The sequence below is a fragment of the Salvelinus fontinalis genome, chromosome 26 (genome assembly GCF_029448725.1).
Source record: "Salvelinus fontinalis isolate EN_2023a chromosome 26, ASM2944872v1, whole genome shotgun sequence".
In the NCBI taxonomy this organism is placed as follows: Eukaryota; Metazoa; Chordata; class Actinopteri; order Salmoniformes; family Salmonidae; genus Salvelinus; species Salvelinus fontinalis.
Genome location: NC_074690.1, coordinates 46140375 through 46160305, shown reverse-complemented (window position 1 = coordinate 46160305; position 19931 = coordinate 46140375). Strand labels below are relative to the sequence as shown.

Genomic DNA, 19931 nt, shown 5'->3' with positions numbered 1-19931 from the left:
GTGCTTTGACCTCTTTCTCCCCTCTCTCTCCAGATGAAATCTCGCGTCTTGTGACGGCCGGCCGCCCAACAACCTGCCCGCTTGACCCTATCCCCTCCTCTCTTCTCCAGACCATTTCCGAAGACCTTCTCCCTTACCTCACCTCGCTCATCAACTCATCCTTGACCGCTGGCTACGTCCCTTCCGTCTTCAAGAGAGCGAGAGTTGCACCCCTTCTGAAAAAACCTACACTCGATCCCTCCGATGTCAACAACTACAGACCAGTATCCCTTCTTTCGTTTCTCTCCAAAACTCTTGAACGTGCCGTCCTTGGCCAGCTCTCCTGCTATCTCTCTCAGAATGACCTTCTTGATCCAAATCAGTCAGGTTTCAAGACTAGTCATTCAACTGAGACTGCTCTTCTCTGTGTCACGGAGGCGCTCCGCACTGCTAAAGCTAACTCTCTCTCCTCTGCTCTCATCCTTCTAGACCTATCGGCTGCCTTTGATACTGTGAACCATCAGATCCTCCTCTCCACCCTCTCCGAGCTGGGCATCTCCGGCGCGGCCCACGCTTGGATTGCGTCCTACCTGACAGGTCGCTCCTACCAGGTGGCGTGGCGAGAATCTGTCTCCGCACCACGTGCTCTCACCACTGGTGTCCCCCAGGGCTCTGTTCTAGGCCCTCTCCTATTCTCGCTATACACCAAGTCACTTGGCTCTGTCATATCCTCACATGGTCTCTCCTATCATTGCTATGCAGACGACACACAATTAATCTTCTCCTTTCCCCCCTCTGATAACCAGGTGGTGAATCGCATCTCTGCATGTCTGGCAGACATATCAGTGTGGATGACGGATCACCACCTCAAGCTGAACCTCGGCAAGACGGAGCTGCTCTTCCTCCCGGGGAAGGACTGCCCGTTCCATGATCTCGCCATCACGGTTGACAACTCCATTGTGTCCTCCTCCCAGAGTGCTAAGAACCTTGGCGTGATCCTGGACAACACCCTGTCGTTCTCAACTAACATCAAGGCGGTGACCCGTTCCTGTAGGTTCATGCTCTACAACATTCGCAGAGTACGACCCCGCCTCACGCAGGAAGCGGCGCAGGTCCTAATCCAGGCACTTGTCATCTCCCGTCTGGATTACTGCAACTCGCTGTTGGCTGGGCTCCCTGCCTGTGCCATTAAACCCCTACAACTCATCCAGAACGCCGCAGCCCGTCTGGTGTTCAATTTTCCCAAGTTCTCTCACGTCACCCCGCTCCTCCGCTCTCTCCACTGGCTTCCAGTTGAAGCTCGCATCCGCTACAAGACCATGGTGCTTGCCTACGGAGCTGTGAGGGGAACGGCACCTCCGTACCTTCAGGCTCTGATCAGGCCCTACACCCAAACAAGGGCACTGCGTTCATCCACCTCTGGCCTGCTCGCCTCCCTACCTCTGAGAAAGTACAGTTCCCGCTCAGCCCAGTCAAAACTGTTCGCTGCTCTGGCACCCCAATGGTGGAACAAACTCCCTCACGACGCCAGGTCAGCGGAGTCAATCACCACCTTCCGGAGACACCTGAAACCCCACCTCTTTAAGGAATACCTAGGATAGGATAAAGTAATCCTTCTAACCCCCCCCCCTTAAGAGTTAGATGCACTATTGTAAAGTGGTTGTTCCACTGGATATCATAAGGTGAATGCACCAATTTGTAAGTCGCTCTGGATAAGAGCGTCTGCTAAATGACTTAAATGTAAATGTAAATGTAAATGTAAATAAACAATTTAAAAGCAATGCTACAAAATACTAATTGAGTGTATGTAAACTTCTGAGCCACTGGGAATGTGATGAAAGAAATAAAAGCGGAAATAAATCATTCTCTCTACTATTGTTCTGACACTTCACATTCTTAAAATAAAGTGGGGATCCTAACTGACCTAAGACAGGGAATTTCTACTCGGATTAAGTGTCAGGAATTGTGAAAAACTGAGTTTAAATGTATTTGGCTAAGGTGTATGTAAACTTTCGACTTCAACTGTAAGTATGAGGCCGTCCCTGAGCAAGTGCGACACTCAGGTGTCGAAAATAAATACCCTAGGCTCCCAGGTGGACTCTGCGATGCAGCAGAATAACACACTTAGGTACCACCTGGAGGAACTCTAGAACAGTCACACGCTATCGTGGGTCTACCCAACCGAGCAACCTAGCTCGCATCCAGATCTCAGGGAACAAAGGAATGTAGACGACAGGAGATTTCAGACTTCACGTCTCTTAGGGGTCCCTCAGTCTTTTCCTCTTGGCCATTCGGCCCAGAGTAGCATGGCGCGTCCTTGCCTACAAAACCAATGCTTAGCTGTTCCTCTTGGCCTTTTGACCCACACTTCCCCACAGGGGGGTGCAGATGCTCCCTGCGCACTTGGCGGGGATCACCTTGGCAAAATCATCAGAAAGTTCTGCATCGTTCCAGAAAAGCTGACACTGAGACGTTCTTAGCAGACATAGAGGACGCCTTGGATGGCTACCCTAACGCTACAAATACCGACAGGCTTTACCTTTTGAAGTGAACGTTCAACAGACACGTAACAACATTAATCCGTCTACAACAAAAACACGTTCAAAACAACTACGTTAAACTTGCCACGGCTTTGAAAATATAATTCACTGGTTCTGCGACTCGCAAACACGACAGCTCGTTGGCTAACAATGCCAAACAAGCTTAGAATGAACACCCAGAAGCCTAATATCATAGGCTTTGTTCAGCTTACTTTGGCATGCTCACTGAAACAGGAATGGAAGAGCTGTTGCCATTCAAACAAATGTTTCTGTCGAACATGTATCCCAACTCCCTTAACTACTTGGGCCCTACTGCCCACGTTGGTTTGCCAATCTCTGCACTTCGAGAGCTTGCGAGCACAGCTTTTGAAGTCTTGAAAGCAAGCTGGGCTAAGAGCTCGGACAACTCGGTTTTCGAGCTTGGGTGGGAACAATCACTCCAATTGGAAGGTTTGGCATCAGGGACAGGTGCGTTAAAAGATGATGCACAAGGGGCGTGTCTACCAAGTAACCACCACAACGATAACCACCACAGTAACAATAGCTATGAAGAACGTCCCAAACCAAACAGTCCCGAAGAGATCGACCTGGCCGCTACGTCCCTGCACCTAACCCTCACATAGGGTCAGGACACAATGGTAACAAGCAGAACAAGGGCAACAAAGTGTTCAACAACGATCTAAACGTTAACCGAAACAATATAGAAGCTCTGATAAGAAATGTACTGCAGCGGAAGAAATTTGAGAAAGAGGACAAGGATGAGTCACCATGACTAGTAAAATTTGCCGGAGAACGAGTCTGCCGAAATTCACACCATTCACGAGGACGTTAACGTTCCCATTACCCCCGCCCTCACTCAAATCCCTGTCCAGGGACCGCTCAATCTAAACACAAGCCGGCAAGTTTTGTCTACAGACTTTGATACAGATGTGGAGACGCACAAGGTAAGCAGCGTTGCAAATAGATGATTCCTCTCCCATTCCGATAGAGGACCCACTGGGTCACAAAGGTTGGTTATCTGTCTTGAAAATCAACACAGATAACCAACCGCCCTGTTCTTCTAATCCACTCCACTTTGTTGGGGATATGACGAGAAAAACCAACTCGAACAGGCCATACCTTAAAACAGACTTAGAGAACTGATTGACCTGTGAGGCTCTGATAAAATCGGGCTCAACTATTTCTCTCATATCTGAAACTTTACTGGATGAACTCAAAAGGGCAGTGGACCCAGAAAAATGTTGGTTGAAAACGGAACGTTGTGACACGAAACTGAGGTTTCACTCAAGCTACCTCGCCTCTAACCGATCGGCTCCTACTTAAACTGAACTCAACAGTGTGTCACTGATCCTAGTCACCGAATGGATGCTGATTGGGATAGATGTAATTGACCGTTTGGTACCACTAATGGATTGGAAAACCAACAAGTCTGGTCACAAATAAGTATGCCAACTCTGTTGACTAAACCGCATTCTTCAAAGGCTACATTGTTGTGCAACGACGTGAGTTCGACGTCATCAGCTGACGTAACCCCGGTGAACTTGGTCATGAGTTCGCCATTGGTGGCAAATGACAAGGTGACAAGTTCAACTCGGAAATTAACCGAACATGAGATTTTCTTGTGTGGCTTGGGTGATTCACCAGCTGACACATACCGCCCTCCTCTTATTGGTGGCGTGTGCCCAAACGGCACTATGGTTGGGATGCCATACTGACAACCTGGTTGAAGTCATTTGGTCTTTGTTTTTCGACCCGGTGTGAATGGCATCCGGGCCGACTATTCCTGAAGCTTGCAAGGTGATAACTGAGTCCGCCATTGGTGAATCCTGCAAGAACCACAGAGGTTTCTGTAAGATTGAACCTGGCGCCCAGCTACCGGATGGAAGCTATCAATGGTAACCCGCTGTTAGAACTAAACACTAGATCCACTTGGTACAGAATCTAACTCAAATGGATATTTCCATTCCTCAGCACAATCAGCTAGGAACATTGATTGATTACTTCTTCCATGATTTTGAACTTGTTCCCGTGATTGGGACTCTTCTGTCCTCCCTAGACCTATGTGGCGAGGGAGGAACGCTTTTTACTTGTCCCTCAAAAGCAATCGCAAGAACTTCCATATTGCCACTTGATGTTTAGGCTGGATGTCGATTCTGATAACGAGCTGTTGATATACTCCATCATCACGGAGGACGATACCGCATCTCCTCCTGCATGTGAGGTAACAGCCGATGATTCCCTCCCCATTTACATGCCGTCACCACCTGATAGAGACCTGTACGAGGTCGCCTAGCCATATCCTGGTTTCCATGCACAGGTACTACAGCAACTGTCGGAGGCTAACGCACTTGTCAATGACACTGAACAACATCAGTTGAGGGAATTGTTTAACAAACACAATGAGATCTGGTTGACCAGACTCACTGGACTGCGGTGTTACGGCTATTCTTGTGGTGCTCCTACGTTTGTGAAACATTACAACATTCTCTTTGCAGCGTACGCAGCGGTACAAGAGATTATCGACTCCCTATTAGCTAAATGCATAATCAAGGAATGCAACAGCGCTCCCGTGTGGCCCGTTTTGAAACCAACAAGTAAATGGCGTCTTACCATTGACTACAGACAACTCAACAAGCTGGTTCCTTTGTCTTGTTGGCTAATGATACAGCTCGACCAAGAGTTGCCAAAGGTGGCAAACGCCAAGTACTTCTCCACCGTTGGTGTTGCGAATGGTTTCTGGACCATGACAAGTCGACCCTCGTGACCAACACAAGTTGGCTTTGTCTTTCTCGAACAAGCTCTTCACGTTCAATCGTTGCCCGTTGCCCGTATGCGAACTCCCCCTCAGAGTTCAACATCTTCCTGCACAAGGCTATGCCAGACGCAGCCTCCAGGGGGATGATAATCTATGCGGACGACGTTCTCATGAGAAGTGGGACTTGGTCACATCACCTCAACGAGATGGACCACATTCTTACCCAACTCGGGGCGGCAGGGGCTAAGTTGGCCATCATGAAAGGACAATGGTGCAGGACCAAGGTAAACTACGTTCTGGTGGGTGCTGAGGGCATCCTGCCACAGTCTAACAGAATCCAAGCAGTCCACAACATCAAAACATCGAATAGACCGCACCGAATAGACAGAAACCTAGCAAGTCAGAGATACTAAGAAAATTCTCAAGTATCCTCAGCTGATCCCTTCCAGGAGATCAGTACGTTGCACCTAACATATTTTCTTCTCTTCTCGGGCTACAAGATATACGTTTGTTGTCACTGTTGATATTGTCCTGCGCTGTGCTGTTCAAAATAGGAAAATCAGCTAAATTTGTTATGTCAAAACATTTGTTTACAAAAGCAAATAACTGAAATAATCAAACAATGTCTCTGATTTTGCATCTTTGTAGGATGGAGTTCCTTTGGCTGATCCTGACAACTCTGCGCCTTGGTCAAAACCAACCCAGCAGATTTAATCACGAGCGGACCCCCTATGGGAATCGTTCTCCATGATGATCCAGGACTTTTTATAACCAACTGCAGAGTACACACACGCCCACCTAGATGCAAAGAACGTGTACCGCCAACACATTCCACCTGCAGCGCATTTGAGTTGGCCCTGGGATGACTGGACCACGCAGGCAGATAAGCATGCCCAGCTAGACACTGCCCATATGTTGGCCCAACTCCTAAATGTCACAGTCACCCAGTCAGAACTAGCAGAGCCCAGACGAGAAAAACGATTTGTCTGGGCACTATTCATGATAGGTGCAGCCGTAGGGTCACTATTTGCTCTAGGTACCACTGCTGTCAACACAGTCAGTCTAGCCACAGTCAAGAGAAATGTTAGGGAGATGCCACTTATGCTGCAACAGCTGAAAGCATTGCAACATGTGGGGAAGTCTCTCCAGGACACTATTCTGGTGGTAAACACACACGCCACTCTCCTGAACAAAACCCTCCTGTCGGTAGGGAAGCTAGTAGAGGTCATGAACCATGACTATGCCCATGTTCAATTGGTTTGATTGTTATTGGAGGATTTTTTCCGTGAAGTTAGCTCTTCTATGGACCACTTGGCCATGTATAGAATCCCCTCATATCTACTGCCCCACTCAATGGTGCACGACATATTGACCTCAGCTACCACAACCACGATAAGGCCATTACAGTCACATTTGGCCTATAATCTGGGGTCGGCGATCACAATGCACGTTGATGTTGATCGTAATGATGTGGGATTTTTACTGACGCTGCCGGTTGTTGAACTGGAGAAAATCTATAGATTTAGAACCGTTCTAAATGTAGGATTTTGGCGCGACAGTACCCATGTGAAAATTGCCATCTCTGTCTCACCCCTAACCTGTTAATGTGTACTCTAACCAAAGACGTCCACTACCTCTGTCATAGCAAACCGTTCATCAGTGATAACACTGAGTGAAGAATGCTGTAGAGACAAACTAACAGCAAGTGATGGGGTCACTACCACACAAGTGGCGGTTGTAGGGAATCGATGGTTGGTTAACACCCCTTTTGCGTACGCCACTATGACTTACAGATGCCATGACTCAACCACCCAACTGAACCTCCCCAACCAGACTGTTTTTGTTAAGGTACCAGAGGGGGGCGATTATCTACATAGCCGACCTCGCTCTATACCAACTTCCCGACGACAGGATAGACACAGATATTGAAATGCCTGATGCTAAGTGTTCCCTTGAGTTACCACGAGCCATTCAAAACCAAATCCAGTATGAGGGACCAATGACTGTTGGTCTTAGCATACTGAATGAGGCCCTATTAGTTGACCCGACTGACTACAAGCCAAAAGATTGGTCTGTCACCCGCTCTTGGACGGTGCCGGACAGTATCCTGACTGTTACCATGATCCTTGGTCTTATTTCCCTTGGCGTGTGCACCTACTACGTACACAGGCGCACATGTGCAATGGAAGACCTAATGAGCTCTTATACCAGGATCACCCGTGGGACTGAAGCGATCCCAATTTTCGAAAGTTGTCAATAGATCCTGAAACCCCATCAGGGCATCCATCCACAGCATCCCCAGCCTCCTCTCCCGAATTTGCTAGGACAGCACCGTAATGTCCCCAATGTAAGATTTGTCATTCCTTGTAAGATTTGTCAATTTCCTTTGACACTTAGGAAGTGATAGAGCCATAAACAAGTTCCCCATACAACCACCAGTTACTGCCACAACACCACACATTTGGGTCAGAGATGTAATGATGTATTGCCTGAGTGTTGTGCGTTATTAACATCTGCCTAAGTTACTGCCTAGATCCACTAGCCGGGACAACCGAACGACGGGGCGGAATGCAGAGCCACAGCCGGACCTCCCCTGTCCATTCTGTGAACATCTGACTCAGTTGACAGCCTCTATTTCAATAGTAGGCCGCTATTAGCCTACAAAATCGGTGGAGGCTGTGGAGGGGAAATTGCAGAAATCCTACCAGGTTAAACGACCCGGGGGGACTGGTACAATGATCCACAAACCAGGACATCCAATGGTCATTCTTATGGTGGGTTGCAAAATGCAGGATCCTTCCAAGTTGAACCCACCAGAGGGGGACTGTCATGACTGGCCTGTGAGGATCGGGTTACAGTGGATCACGGTTCTACAGAGATATCTCTCCCTCCCGCAGAGGGGAGAGGTATAGAGGGATTGATACCTCACGCCCATTGTAAATCTTAAGGCAGCAGACGAATCCTTTGACCTTTAGTGTTTGGGACTGGAATGTCTGTTTGGGCCTTATGGAGAATCTACCTCAGAACTGTAACATTTGGGCCATTATATTTCATCAGAAAAAATGGTGGGAAATGGAATATGAAAATGAAAGTTGATGTTGTTATGTTATTAAAAGTTAAATGAAGACCTTATAATGACAACATTGTAACTTGAAAGGTTTTCATAATGTGTATGTGATGTTTACATACTTTATGTTGTGTAGAAAATATCCAGATGAAAGAGAATGTTTTGGTGACGATAAGACTGGGATTTTAGTTGTCTAAACGAGACCATAGCAATTTATAATACCTTGCCTCGTAACTAGCTACGCCCCAGGGAACCCAGAGAGCGTGTCTGGGAACGCCCTTCCTACCCTGGGGTATAAAACATGCTGCAGCCAAGGTTTACGACTAGTCGTGACCCCGAAACGCAACACGAGGTTGAAAACAAAGAAAACACTGCATAAGGTCCCAAAGTTGACAGTGCATGTCAAAGCAAAAACCAAACCATGAGGTCGAAGGAATTCCCAGTGGAGCTCCGAGACAGGATTGTAAAAACTTTATAACATTTTGCTAATTTTGCTAATACTTATGTAAATATCACATTTACATAAGTATTCAAACCCTTTACTCAATAATTTGTTGAAGCACCTTTGGCAGCGATTAAAGCCGCGAGTCTTCTTGAGTATGACGCTACAAGCTTGGCACACCTGTATTTGGGGAGTTTCTCCCATTATTCTCAGCAGATTTCCTCTGTCTTGTCCTGAAGCCATTCCTGCCTTGTCTTGGCTGTGTGCTTAGGGTCGATGTCCTGTTGGAAGGTTAACCTTCGCCCCAGTCTGAGGTCCTGAGCGCTCTGGAGCAGATTTTCATCAAGGATCTCTCTTTACTTTTCTCCGTTTCATTTTTCTCTCGATCCTGACTAGTCTCCAAGTCCCTGGCGCTGAAAAACATCCCCACAGAATGATGCTGCCACCACCATGCTTCATGGTGCCAGGTTTCCTCCAGATGTGACGCTTGGCAGATGTGACGCTTGGCAAAGAGTTCAATCTTGGTTTCATCAGACCAGAGAATCTTGTTTCTCATGGTCTGTGAGTCCTTTAGGTGCCTTTTGGCAAACTCCAAGTGGGCTGTCATGTGACTTGTAATGAGGAGTGGCTTCCACCTGGCCACTCTACAATAAAGGCCTGATTGGTGGAGTGCTGCAGTGATGGTTGTCCTTCTGGAAGGTTCTCCCATCTCCACAGAGGAACTCTGGAGCTCTGTCAGAGTGACCATCTGGTTCTTGGTCACCTCCTTAACAAAGTCCCTTCACCCCAGATTGCTCAGTTTGGCCAGGCGGCCAGCTCTAGGAAGAGTCTTTGTGGTTCCAAACTTCATTCATCCATTTAAGAATGATGGAGGCCACTGTGTTCTTGGGGACCTTCAATGCTGCAGACATGTTTTAGTACCCTTCCCCAGATCTGTGCCTCGACATAATCCTGTCTCTGAGCTCTATCAGACAATTCCTTGTCAACCGTGGGAGCTTATATAGACAGGTGGGTGCCTTTCCAAATCATGTCCAATCAATTGAATTGACCACAGGTGGACTCCAATCAAATCGTAGAAACATCTCAAGGATGATCAAAGGAAGCAGGATGCACCTGAGCTCAAATTTGAGTCTTATAGCAAAGGGTTTGAATACTCACTTAAATAAGGTATTTCAGTTTTTTAATTTCAATAAATGTTCAAACATTTCTAAACACCTGTTTTTGCTTTGTCATTATGGGGTATAGTGTGTAGAATGATGAGAAAAAAATATAATTTAATACATTTTAGATGAAGGCTGTAATGTAACAAAATGGAAAAAGTAAAGGGGTCTGAATACTTTCCAAATGCTTCCATAATATACAGAAATAGATTATGTGAAAAGTTATTCTGCATCCCAAATGGTACCCTATTCCCTTTTTGACCAAAACTAGTGCACTATATAGGGAATATGGTGCCATTTGGGATGCAGACCTTGTATGGCGATGGATGGTATGTTAGCCTCACCTTCCTGAGTCTGTTTAGACTTGATGAGTTTGGCCCTCATGTTGGCCCCTACAATGTGGGAGCTGCGCAGGTCCCCCACCCGGAACATCAGACACAGTTTGTCATCTCTCAGAGAGATCACTGCATTCTTAGAAAAAACCAGGGTCTCCGCACGCTTATTGGGCTGAGAGATCTTCACAAACATACAGCCCACCTGATCAAAAGATGAAAAAAAAGATTAGGCCCAGTGCAGTCAAAAAGTGATTTCCTGTGTTTTATATACTGAGTGTACAAAACATTAGGAGCACCTGCTCTTTCCATGACATAGACGGACCAGGTGAATCCAGGTGAAAGCTATGATCCCTTATTGATGTCACCTGTTAAATCCTCTTCAATCAGTGTAGATGAAGGGGAGGAGACAGGTTAAAGAAGGATTTTTAAGCCTCGAGACAATTGAGACATGGATTGTATCGTGTGCCATTCAGAAGGTGAATGGACAAGACAAAATATTTAAGTGCCTTTGAACGGGGTAAACTTTGAAGTGGGAAAACAGGCTACCTAAATATGGTTCTCAATCAGAGCCAACGATAGATAGCTGCCTCTGATTGAGAACCACACACGGCCAAACACAAAGAAATAGACAACATAGAACACCAGACATAGAATGCCCACCCAAACTCACGCCCTGACCAACCAAAATAGAGACATAAAAAGGATCTCTACGGTCAGGGCGTGACCCTCGCAGCGGGCCCCGGACAGGGGGGCGACTCTGGCTGCTCCGTACAGGAGGGAGACTCTGGCTGCTCCGGACAGGAGGGAGACTCTGGCTGCTCCGGACAGGAGGGAGACTCTGGCTGCTCCCGACAGGAGGGAGACTCTGGCTGCTCCTGACTGAAGCCCGTCGCTGGAGGCTCCGGACTAGAGGACGTCGCTGGAGACTCCGGACTAGAGGGCGTCGCTGGAGGCTCCGGACTAGAGGGCATCGCTGGAGGCTCCGGACTAGAGGGCGTCGCTGGAGGCTCCGGACTAGAGGGCGACGCTGGAGGCTCCGGACTAGAGGGCGTCGCTGGAGGCTCCGGACTAGAGGGCGACGCTGGAGGTGCTGGACTAGAGGGCGTCGCTGGAGGCTCCGGACTAGAGGGCGACGCTGGAGGCTCCGGACTAGCGTCCTTCGTTGGAGGCCTCGTGCCATAACTCCTCACTGGAGGCTTCGTGCCATGGACCCTCACTGGAGGCTTCGTGCCATGGTTCATCACTGGAGGCTTCGTGCCATGGATCATCACTGGAGGCTTCGTGCCATGGATCATCACTGGAGGCTTCGTGCCATGGATCATCACTGGAGGCTTCTTGCCATGGGTCATCACTGGAGGCTTCTTGCCATGGATCATCACTGGAGGCTTCGTGCCATGGATCATCACTGGAGGCTTCTTGCCATGGATCATCACTGGAGGCTTCTTGCCATGGATCATCACTGGAGGCTTCTTGCCATGGATCATCACTGGAATGGAGAGACACACAGGAGGCCTTGCTCTAGGTGAAGGCACAGGACTCACAAGGCTGGGGAGACATGCAGGAGGGTTCGGGCTTAGCACAGGCACAGAACTCACCAGGCTAGGGAGACATGCAGGAGGCCTTGTCCTTGGCCGAGGCACCGGATGCACTGGACCGTGTAGGCGTACTGGCGGTCTCGAGCGCAGAGCTAGCACAACTCTTCCTGGCTGGATCCCCTCTGTAGCCCGGCAAGTGCGGGGAGTTGGAACAGGCCGCACTGGGCTGTGCTGGCGAACCGGGAACACCGTGCGTAGGGCTGGTGCAGTATACCCCGGGCCGAGGAGACGCACTGGAGACCAGATGCGCTGAGCCGGCATCATCCCTCCTGGCTCGATGCCCACTCTAGCCAGGCCAATTTGAGGAGCTGCGATGTAACGCACCGGGCTATGCGTGCGCACTGGGGACACCCTGCGCTTCACCGCATAACACGGTGCCTGCCCAGTCACTCTCTCGCCACGGTAAGCACGGGGAGTTGGCTCAGGTCTCCTACCTGAGTCCGCCAATCCCTCCGTGTGCCTCCCCCTCCCCCCCCCAAAAAATCTAGGGCTGCCTCTCGTGCACTTTTCATCGAGCCAACTCCTCATAGCGTCGCCGCTCCGCTCTAGCTGCCTCCAGCTCCTCTTTCGGACGGCGATACTCCCACGGCTGTGCCCAGGGTCCCTTGCCATCCAAAATTTCCTTCCATGTCTAGGAGTCCATTTTCCCACGCTGCTTGGTCCTTTGGTGGTGGGTGATTCTGTAACGATTGTCGTCGGTAGAAGGAGAAGAGGACCAAGGTGCAGCGTGGTAAGTATTCATAATACGTTATTTTAATAAATATGAACACTCTAACAAAACAACAACACGACAAACGAACAGTTCTGTAAGGTGACGAAAAACACTAAACAGAAAATAATCACCCACAACTCAAAGTGGGAAAACAGGGTACCTAAATATGGTTCTCAATCAGAGACAACGATAGACAGCTGCCTCTGATTGAGAACCACACACGGCCAAACACAAAGAAATAGACAACATAGAACACCAGACAGAATGCCCACCCAAACTCACGCCCTGACCAACCAAAATAGAGACATAAAAAGGATCTCTACGGTCCCACAGTCATATATTACACGGTTTTAGTTTTTGTTGTCCTAGGCTACATGCTTGCTCGCTAGCCTAGCTTCCTTTCATGGGCAACGATGAGCCAGCTAGCTAACAGTAGCCTTCTACATCTAGCTACATACTGAAATTCCATCCTCTCACCCCATGGGTAGAATGTATGAATTTATGGTTGGATCAGAACCAATGTTATAATCATTGGCCAGTATGGAGAATTAAGTAAAACTCCACAAGTCATAATCCCTATCTCCATACATGGCTAATTTAGGAAAGGGACAATGTTAGCTAGCTAGCTAGCCACCAGAGGACAGCAACACAACGAGATGCAACAATTCATGTGTTTCTGTCAATGACATTTTGCTTTTGATGTGACTGGTCTGAAGCCAAATCCAAACTGGCTTCCCTTGACACTTTTTTTGTGCCAGGACCATTCACAGTTGAGCTCACTCAGTTTAGCTCAACTCTGATTGGCTATATATATTTTTTTTAATTATCAAGGGATGCCAAATGCTCGCTGGCTTCCCTTGCATACAGTGTTATGCTTTCATGCTTTTGTTATGCTGTCATGCTTTCCACCTGGCTACCCCTACCCCGGCCAACATCTCAACACCCCCTGCAGAAACTTGCCCAAGCCCGCCCCACCGCTTCTCCTTCACCCAAATCCAGACAGCTGATGTTCTGAAAGAGCTGCAAAATCTGGATCCCTACAAATCAGCTGGGCTAGACAATCTGGACCCTCTCTTTCTAAAATGATCCACCGAAATTGTTGCAACCCCTATTACTAGCCGATTCAACCTCTCTTTCGTATCGTCTGAGATCCCCAAAGATTGGGAAGCTGCCGTGGACATCCCCCTCTTCAAAGGGGGTAACACTCTAGACCAAAACTGTTATAGACCTATATCCATCCTGCCCTGCTTTCTAAAATCTTTGAAAGTCAAGTTAACAAACAGATCATGATAAGGGAATTTATATGCTTAAAGGTAATGATTAAAGAATTCCACCCTGAAACGTTAACTATTAGTGATTTATTAGTTTATGTAGCATGTATAATGAATAATTAAAGTACTAAGCGTAAGTCCAATAAGGTTCAGTAGAGACATGTGAGGGAGAGAAAGGTGTGTGTGTGTGTGTGTGTCTAAGAAAATACTGAGAACAATTCAACTGTGTTTGACCCGACCTGGCTAGAACACTGAGAAACTTATGATAGGACAGGGAGTCCTTTCAATGTTCCTCTAATCTCGGGGGGAATGGACCTGGTAGTGATAAACAGTGGATACAACTCACCTACTGTTCGTGTGTATGTATGTGCGTAGGATATCTACTGTTTGTGTGTATGTATGTGCGTAAGTAGGGAGTGAACTATAAAATGGATGTCTTTGTATTATGGACTTCAGAAAGTTCTCTGAATAAACTGTACGGACCTTTTGCATAAGCTGAGTCTTTGCCTAATTATTATTAAACCCAGGGTCTTACAAACCTTGGGGATTGGTCAAAGCTTAAAATAATTGTTAGTTATCATCATTGGGATTGATTTTTTCGAATGACAGATCACCGACCATTTCGATTCCCACCATACCTTCTCCACTATGCAATCTGGTTCACCAACTACTTTTCAGATAGAGTTCAGTGTGTCAAATCGGAGGGCCTGTTGTACGGACCTCTAGCAGTCTCTATGGGGGTGCCACAGGGTTCAATTCTCGGTCCGACTCTTTTCTCTGTATATATCAATGATGTCGCTCTTGCTGCTGGTGATTCTCTGATCCACCGCTACGCAGACGACACCATTCTGTATACATCTGGCCCCTCTTTGGACACTATGCTAACAAACCTCCAAACAAGCTTCAATGCCGTACAACACTCCTTCCGTGGCCTCCAACTGCTTTTAAATGCAAGCAGAATTAAGTGCATGCTCTTCAACCAATTGCTGCCCGCACCCTCCCGCTCGACTAGCATCACTACTCTGGATGGTTCTGACTTAGAATATGTAGACAACTACAAATACCTAGGTGTCTGGTTAGTGTAAACTCTCCATCCAGACTCACATTAAGCATCTCCAATCCAAAATTAAATCTAGAATTGGCTTCCTATTTTGCAACAAAGCCTCCTTCACTCATGCTGCCAAACATACCCTCGTAAAACTGACTATCCAACCAATCATTGACATTGGCGATGTAATTTACAAAATAGCCTCCAACACTCTACTCAGCAAACTGGATGTAGTCTATCACAGTGCCATCCGTTTTGTCACCAACGCCCCATATACTACCCACCACTGCGACCTGTATGCTCTCGTTGGCTGGCCCTCACTACATATTCGTCGCCAAACCCACTGGCTCCAGGTCATCTATAAGTCTATGCTAGGTAAAGCCCCGCCTTACCTCAGCTCACTGGTCACCATAGCAACACCCACCCATAGGACGCGCTCCAGCAGGTATATTTCACTGGTCATCCCCAAAGCCAACACTTACGTTGGCCTCATTTCATTCCAGTTCTCTGCTGCCAATGACTGGAACGAATTGCAAAAATCACTGAAGCTGGAGTCTTATATCTCCCTCTCTAACTTCAAGCATCAGCTGTCATAGCAGCTTACCGAGCACTGTACCTGTACATAGCCAATCTGTAAATAGCACACCCAACTACCTCATCCCCATATTGTTATTTACCCTCTTGCTCTTTTGCACCCCAGTATCTCTACTTGCACATCATCATCTGCACATCTATCACTCCAGTGTTAATGCTAAATTGTAATTATTTCGCCTCTATGGCCTATTTATTGCCTTACCTACCTACTCTTCTACATTTGCACACACTGTACATAGATTTTTCTATCGTGTTATTGACTGTATGTTTGTTTATGTGTAAATCCGTGTTTTTGCACTGCTTTGCTTTATCTTGGCCAGGTCGCAGTTGTAAATGAGAACTTGTTCTCAACTGGCCTTCCTGGTTAAATAAAGGTGAAATAAAAAAATGGGCAGCAACAATGTTCTACTCTTTTTGACCAGACAGCTTCAAATAGATGGGCTACAAATACAGAGACAGAAGGGCGCTGTTTCGCTCGCTCAAATGCTTTATCCGATGAGATACATTCAGCCTCTTGTGAATTGAAGGAAAATCATGAAACAAAGAGAAACGATACATAAATAATTGTTTCTATTTTTCTTCAAATGTTTTGAGGGGAAGCCTGGCTTCCATTGACATCCACGAATAGCCACTGCTATACAGGGATCTAGTCAAAAGTAGTGCACTACATAGGGCGCTTCTCAAAATTATTGTACTATATAGGGCTCTGGTCAAAAGTAGAGCACTATATAGGGAATAGGGTGCCATTTGAGATGCAGATCATGAGTCTCACCATGAAGGCGTTGACCATAGATCCCAGTATGGCCTGGAGCAGGAGCAGCATGGTTCCCACTGGACACTGGTCAGTGATGACACGGTAGCCGTAACCGATGGTGGTCTCTGTCTCAATGGAGAAGAGGAAGGCCGAGATGAATCCGTTCACGTTATTGACGCACGGTGTCCATGTCTCATCCTCCAGATGATCTAGATCCCCTCTGGGTGGGAGGCAGGAGGGAGAGTGAAGGGGAAAGAGGGAGAGAAGCAAAGAGGCGACAAAAATGTAGGATGTGAAAAAACTATCCATTGACTAATATACTTCCACTTGCTTTACAGAGAAGAAATGACATAATCTAGAGCAGGGTTCCCCAATAGGCAGTGATTTTATTTGGCGCCCAAGTTTTCAGAGCAAAATGTATTTATTATTTTTCATAATTTTCATTGTTGGACATAAAAGACTGTATGCCTAAATACATACAGTATGTGATTGTATCCCAATGTAATCAAGTTTTGAAATTATACTGTTTTTGTCAAATACTATATCTGTTTGGGATTCTTGCGGTCAATTTGCAGTGTACAAATGATTTATAATTATGTTCCGGGCTCCAGACCGTCCACTCAAAGACAAATCGGTCCACAAGCTGAATGTAATTGGGGACCCCTGATCTAGAGCGATTCTCTCAGACAGTGATACCATGGATGTGTCTGAAATGGCACCCTCCTCCCTAGTGCCCTACTTTTGATCAGGGCCCATAGGGGAATAGGGTGTATGGAGAATAAGGTGCCATTTGGGACCCATCCTAAAAAGTGCATGGGACTGAGCGGATAATAGGGAATAAGGTGTCATTTGGGACGCACACAAAGTGTCCCCTGTCATGCTCTGTATGAGTGCTGTCCTGGCCTGCTTTCTGTCTCTCTCACCTGAGGTACGCTATCAGGTACCAAATGGCTCCAAAGAAGAGCCAGGTGATGGCGTAGGCCATAACGAAGACGAAGAGAGAGCAGCGCCAGTTGAGGTCCACCAGGGTGGTGAAGATATCTGTCAGATAACGGTACGTTTCCCTCATGTTGCCATGCGACACGTTACATCTGCCATTCTTCTCCACATAGCGCTGCCTCTTACGTCTCTTAGCTGGAGAGAGAGAGAGAGAGAGAGAGAGAGAGAGAGAGAGAGAGAGAGAGAGACTACATTGACATATCGACAGCAGAACTAAAGGGACTTAGTAATAGGAAAACAGAGGGGTTGTTGTGAGAATATCCAAATCACTGAGGGAGAAACCAATGGAACAGCCATTTTACACAGGAGTAGGAGGAAGAGATGCTGGAGGAGGAGGTGAAACTGTGGAAGGAGAAGAGGGAGGGAGAAAGTACACATGTTTTGCCAATAAGCAATGCGTGAGTGTGGAGGGGGGAGGGAGAGAAAATAGTAGAGTGCATAGTCAATAACCCCCTATCTGCAGACTACTGTGGCACCGTATTCCCTATATAGTGCACTACTTTTGACCAGAGCCCTATAGGATGCCAATAGGGTGCCATTTGGGACACACTTAAAGTTAACAGCACCACTACTCACCCCAGCCAAATCGGCCCCTCTCCTTCTCCATCACCCGAGGCAGCTTCTTAACATACTCATCAGATGCTGCATTTGCCTGCCTCTCTGCCAGCTTGGACTTCCACGATCTGTTAGCGGAGGGCTGGGCGGTATCTGTCGTAACCACATGGCCCAGTTCCTCGGACACACGAAACACTCCGGTGGACACCATCACCTCGGTAGCCTCTTCCACCAGCACCTTCCCTTTCTCCACCACGGGGAGAGAGAGGGACTCTGGCCTCAAGGTGAAAACAGCGCTCTCAAGCGCCATCAGGGATGATGGTGTGCGTGTGTGTGTTCGTGTTCCTGGGTCCTCGATTTATTCCTATGGCAGACTCTGTCCGATGGTTATTGCCTGTTTAATTGGGTTCTGTCCATCAAGGTCCTGGGAAACAAAACAAGGATGGGGATATTGATTCCAATTATTATTGTAAGATCCTAGAAGAGTGGGGTATTTAAAGTGCTCTGCTTTCAGTAAATATTTTCTAATGGGACTGTGGGGCTAGTGTTGAGCAGAACTGATGTCCTTCACTATACTGATGAATTGTATCCCAAATGGCACCTTATTCCCTATGAGCCAGGGTAAAAAGTAGTGCACACTATAGTAACCAGGGTGCCATTTGGGGAACAGAATATGTCCCTCACTAAATTGTCCTCAATACCCAACCCATAAGTATTGACCAACGCCGATGTCTTTTGGGCATCTCTGTCTGGTCCTGTCCAGACCGGCCGTCTTTTACAAAATGTTTTTTGTTGTTGGTGCGGTTCAAAGTCCATGGACGTGGATTTTTTGATCGGCACCGGAAAAAAAATGAACCAATCATAGACGTCTACTCTACTGTGCTCAGTACAGCAGAGTATAGTACGGTATAATGTGCTGTATTGTACACTACTTTAGTCGAATGTACTCTTCTGAACTAAATTGTACTGTACTATACTCTACTGAATTAAACTCTACTGTACTGTACTGAATTAAACTCTACTGTCCTGCTGTACTGTGCTCTACTATACTGGATACAACTCTACTTTCCTGTATCGCACTGTGCTCTACTGTACTGAACTGTGCCGTACTGTACTGTGCTGTTCAAACTTGTGAAACACTCGATGTTTATGATTAGGACAGATTTTTTTCTGTTTTCACATTGATATTCGTCATTCAGCAGACAATCCAGAGCGACTTACAGTCAGTGCATTGAACTAACAACATATCACAGTCATAGCAATATTTTTTTGTTAACCGTTACTCAGAATGTTGTTAGTCCGTGGTCTGTTGGTTTATTCGTTAAGTCAGACTCCTTTGAACACAATCGTGGCAAGTTTTAATGCTTTTGAATAAGCTAACATATGTGCATGTGAGTGCATGTGGCAAATGGGAGCAATAATTCATACTTTATGTTACAATCTTCAATTGGCTCCTCTTTCGTCATGGATTTAAAAATTCGTTTTGGGCTATAATGTTTACTTCATTGAGAATGTGTGTGCAGTTGAAATTTGGCCATAGAATCAATGATCAAAAAATAAGTATTTTCAATGTCTGTAAATTACGCCTTTTAAACTTTCATTCTAAACCAAAAATGAACCTTATTTCAACATCCAGAAAATACGTTTTTTCACCTTCCATTCAGAACCTAAAATGACCGTAACTTCTATGTCTGGAAAATATGTATTTTCAACGTCATTTTGCATACTGGGATGTCTGTCCTTGATTGAACGTTATCTACTCAACCCATCCCATTACTTTTAGTCTAATAATCTATATTTATGGAATAGCTAATAATATAATGGGGGAGGGGAGTGTGTGTGTGTATGTGTGTGTGTGTGTCATAGATGTCTGTCTGTCTGTCTGTCTGTCTGTCTGTCTGTCTGTTATGGGACACAATGAATTACAGGAATATTTTAACGGAGTAAGAAGGCTATTCTTACTCAGAAAATGTACAATGTCACTTTTAATGTATTCTGTAATACATAGCTATAAGAACACAAAACAGCAATCAGGCAAATGTCATTCTAATATGAATAATCATCGTGTTTCATGTTAAAATGGATGCCTAAAGCGCTACCTTTAAGGTTATCCTAATATATTTTA

At 46.6% G+C, this 19931-nt stretch overlaps 1 protein-coding gene across 5 annotated transcripts in view; it reads right to left on the bottom strand.

Annotated features, from left to right (window-relative positions):
• The window catches only part of LOC129824453 (G protein-activated inward rectifier potassium channel 3-like), a 30118-nt gene that overhangs the window by 9646 nt on the left and 541 nt on the right, over positions 1 to 19931 (bottom strand). For 4 of the 5 annotated variants that reach the window (XM_055884137.1, XM_055884133.1, XM_055884134.1 and 1 more), the window contains exons 2-5: positions 17828 to 18230; positions 17176 to 17386; positions 16271 to 16472; positions 10288 to 10480 (exon numbers count right to left, since the gene is read on the bottom strand). In XM_055884137.1, coding sequence (XP_055740112.1) covers positions 10288 to 10480; positions 16271 to 16472; positions 17176 to 17386; positions 17828 to 18116 — 895 coding nt within the window. In that variant the 5' untranslated portion in view covers positions 18117 to 18230. Of the gene's footprint in view, positions 1 to 10287; positions 10481 to 16270; positions 16473 to 17175; positions 17387 to 17827; positions 18231 to 18526; positions 19911 to 19931 lie in introns of those variants that run through there. The other variant, XM_055884138.1, reaches the window with a different exon arrangement.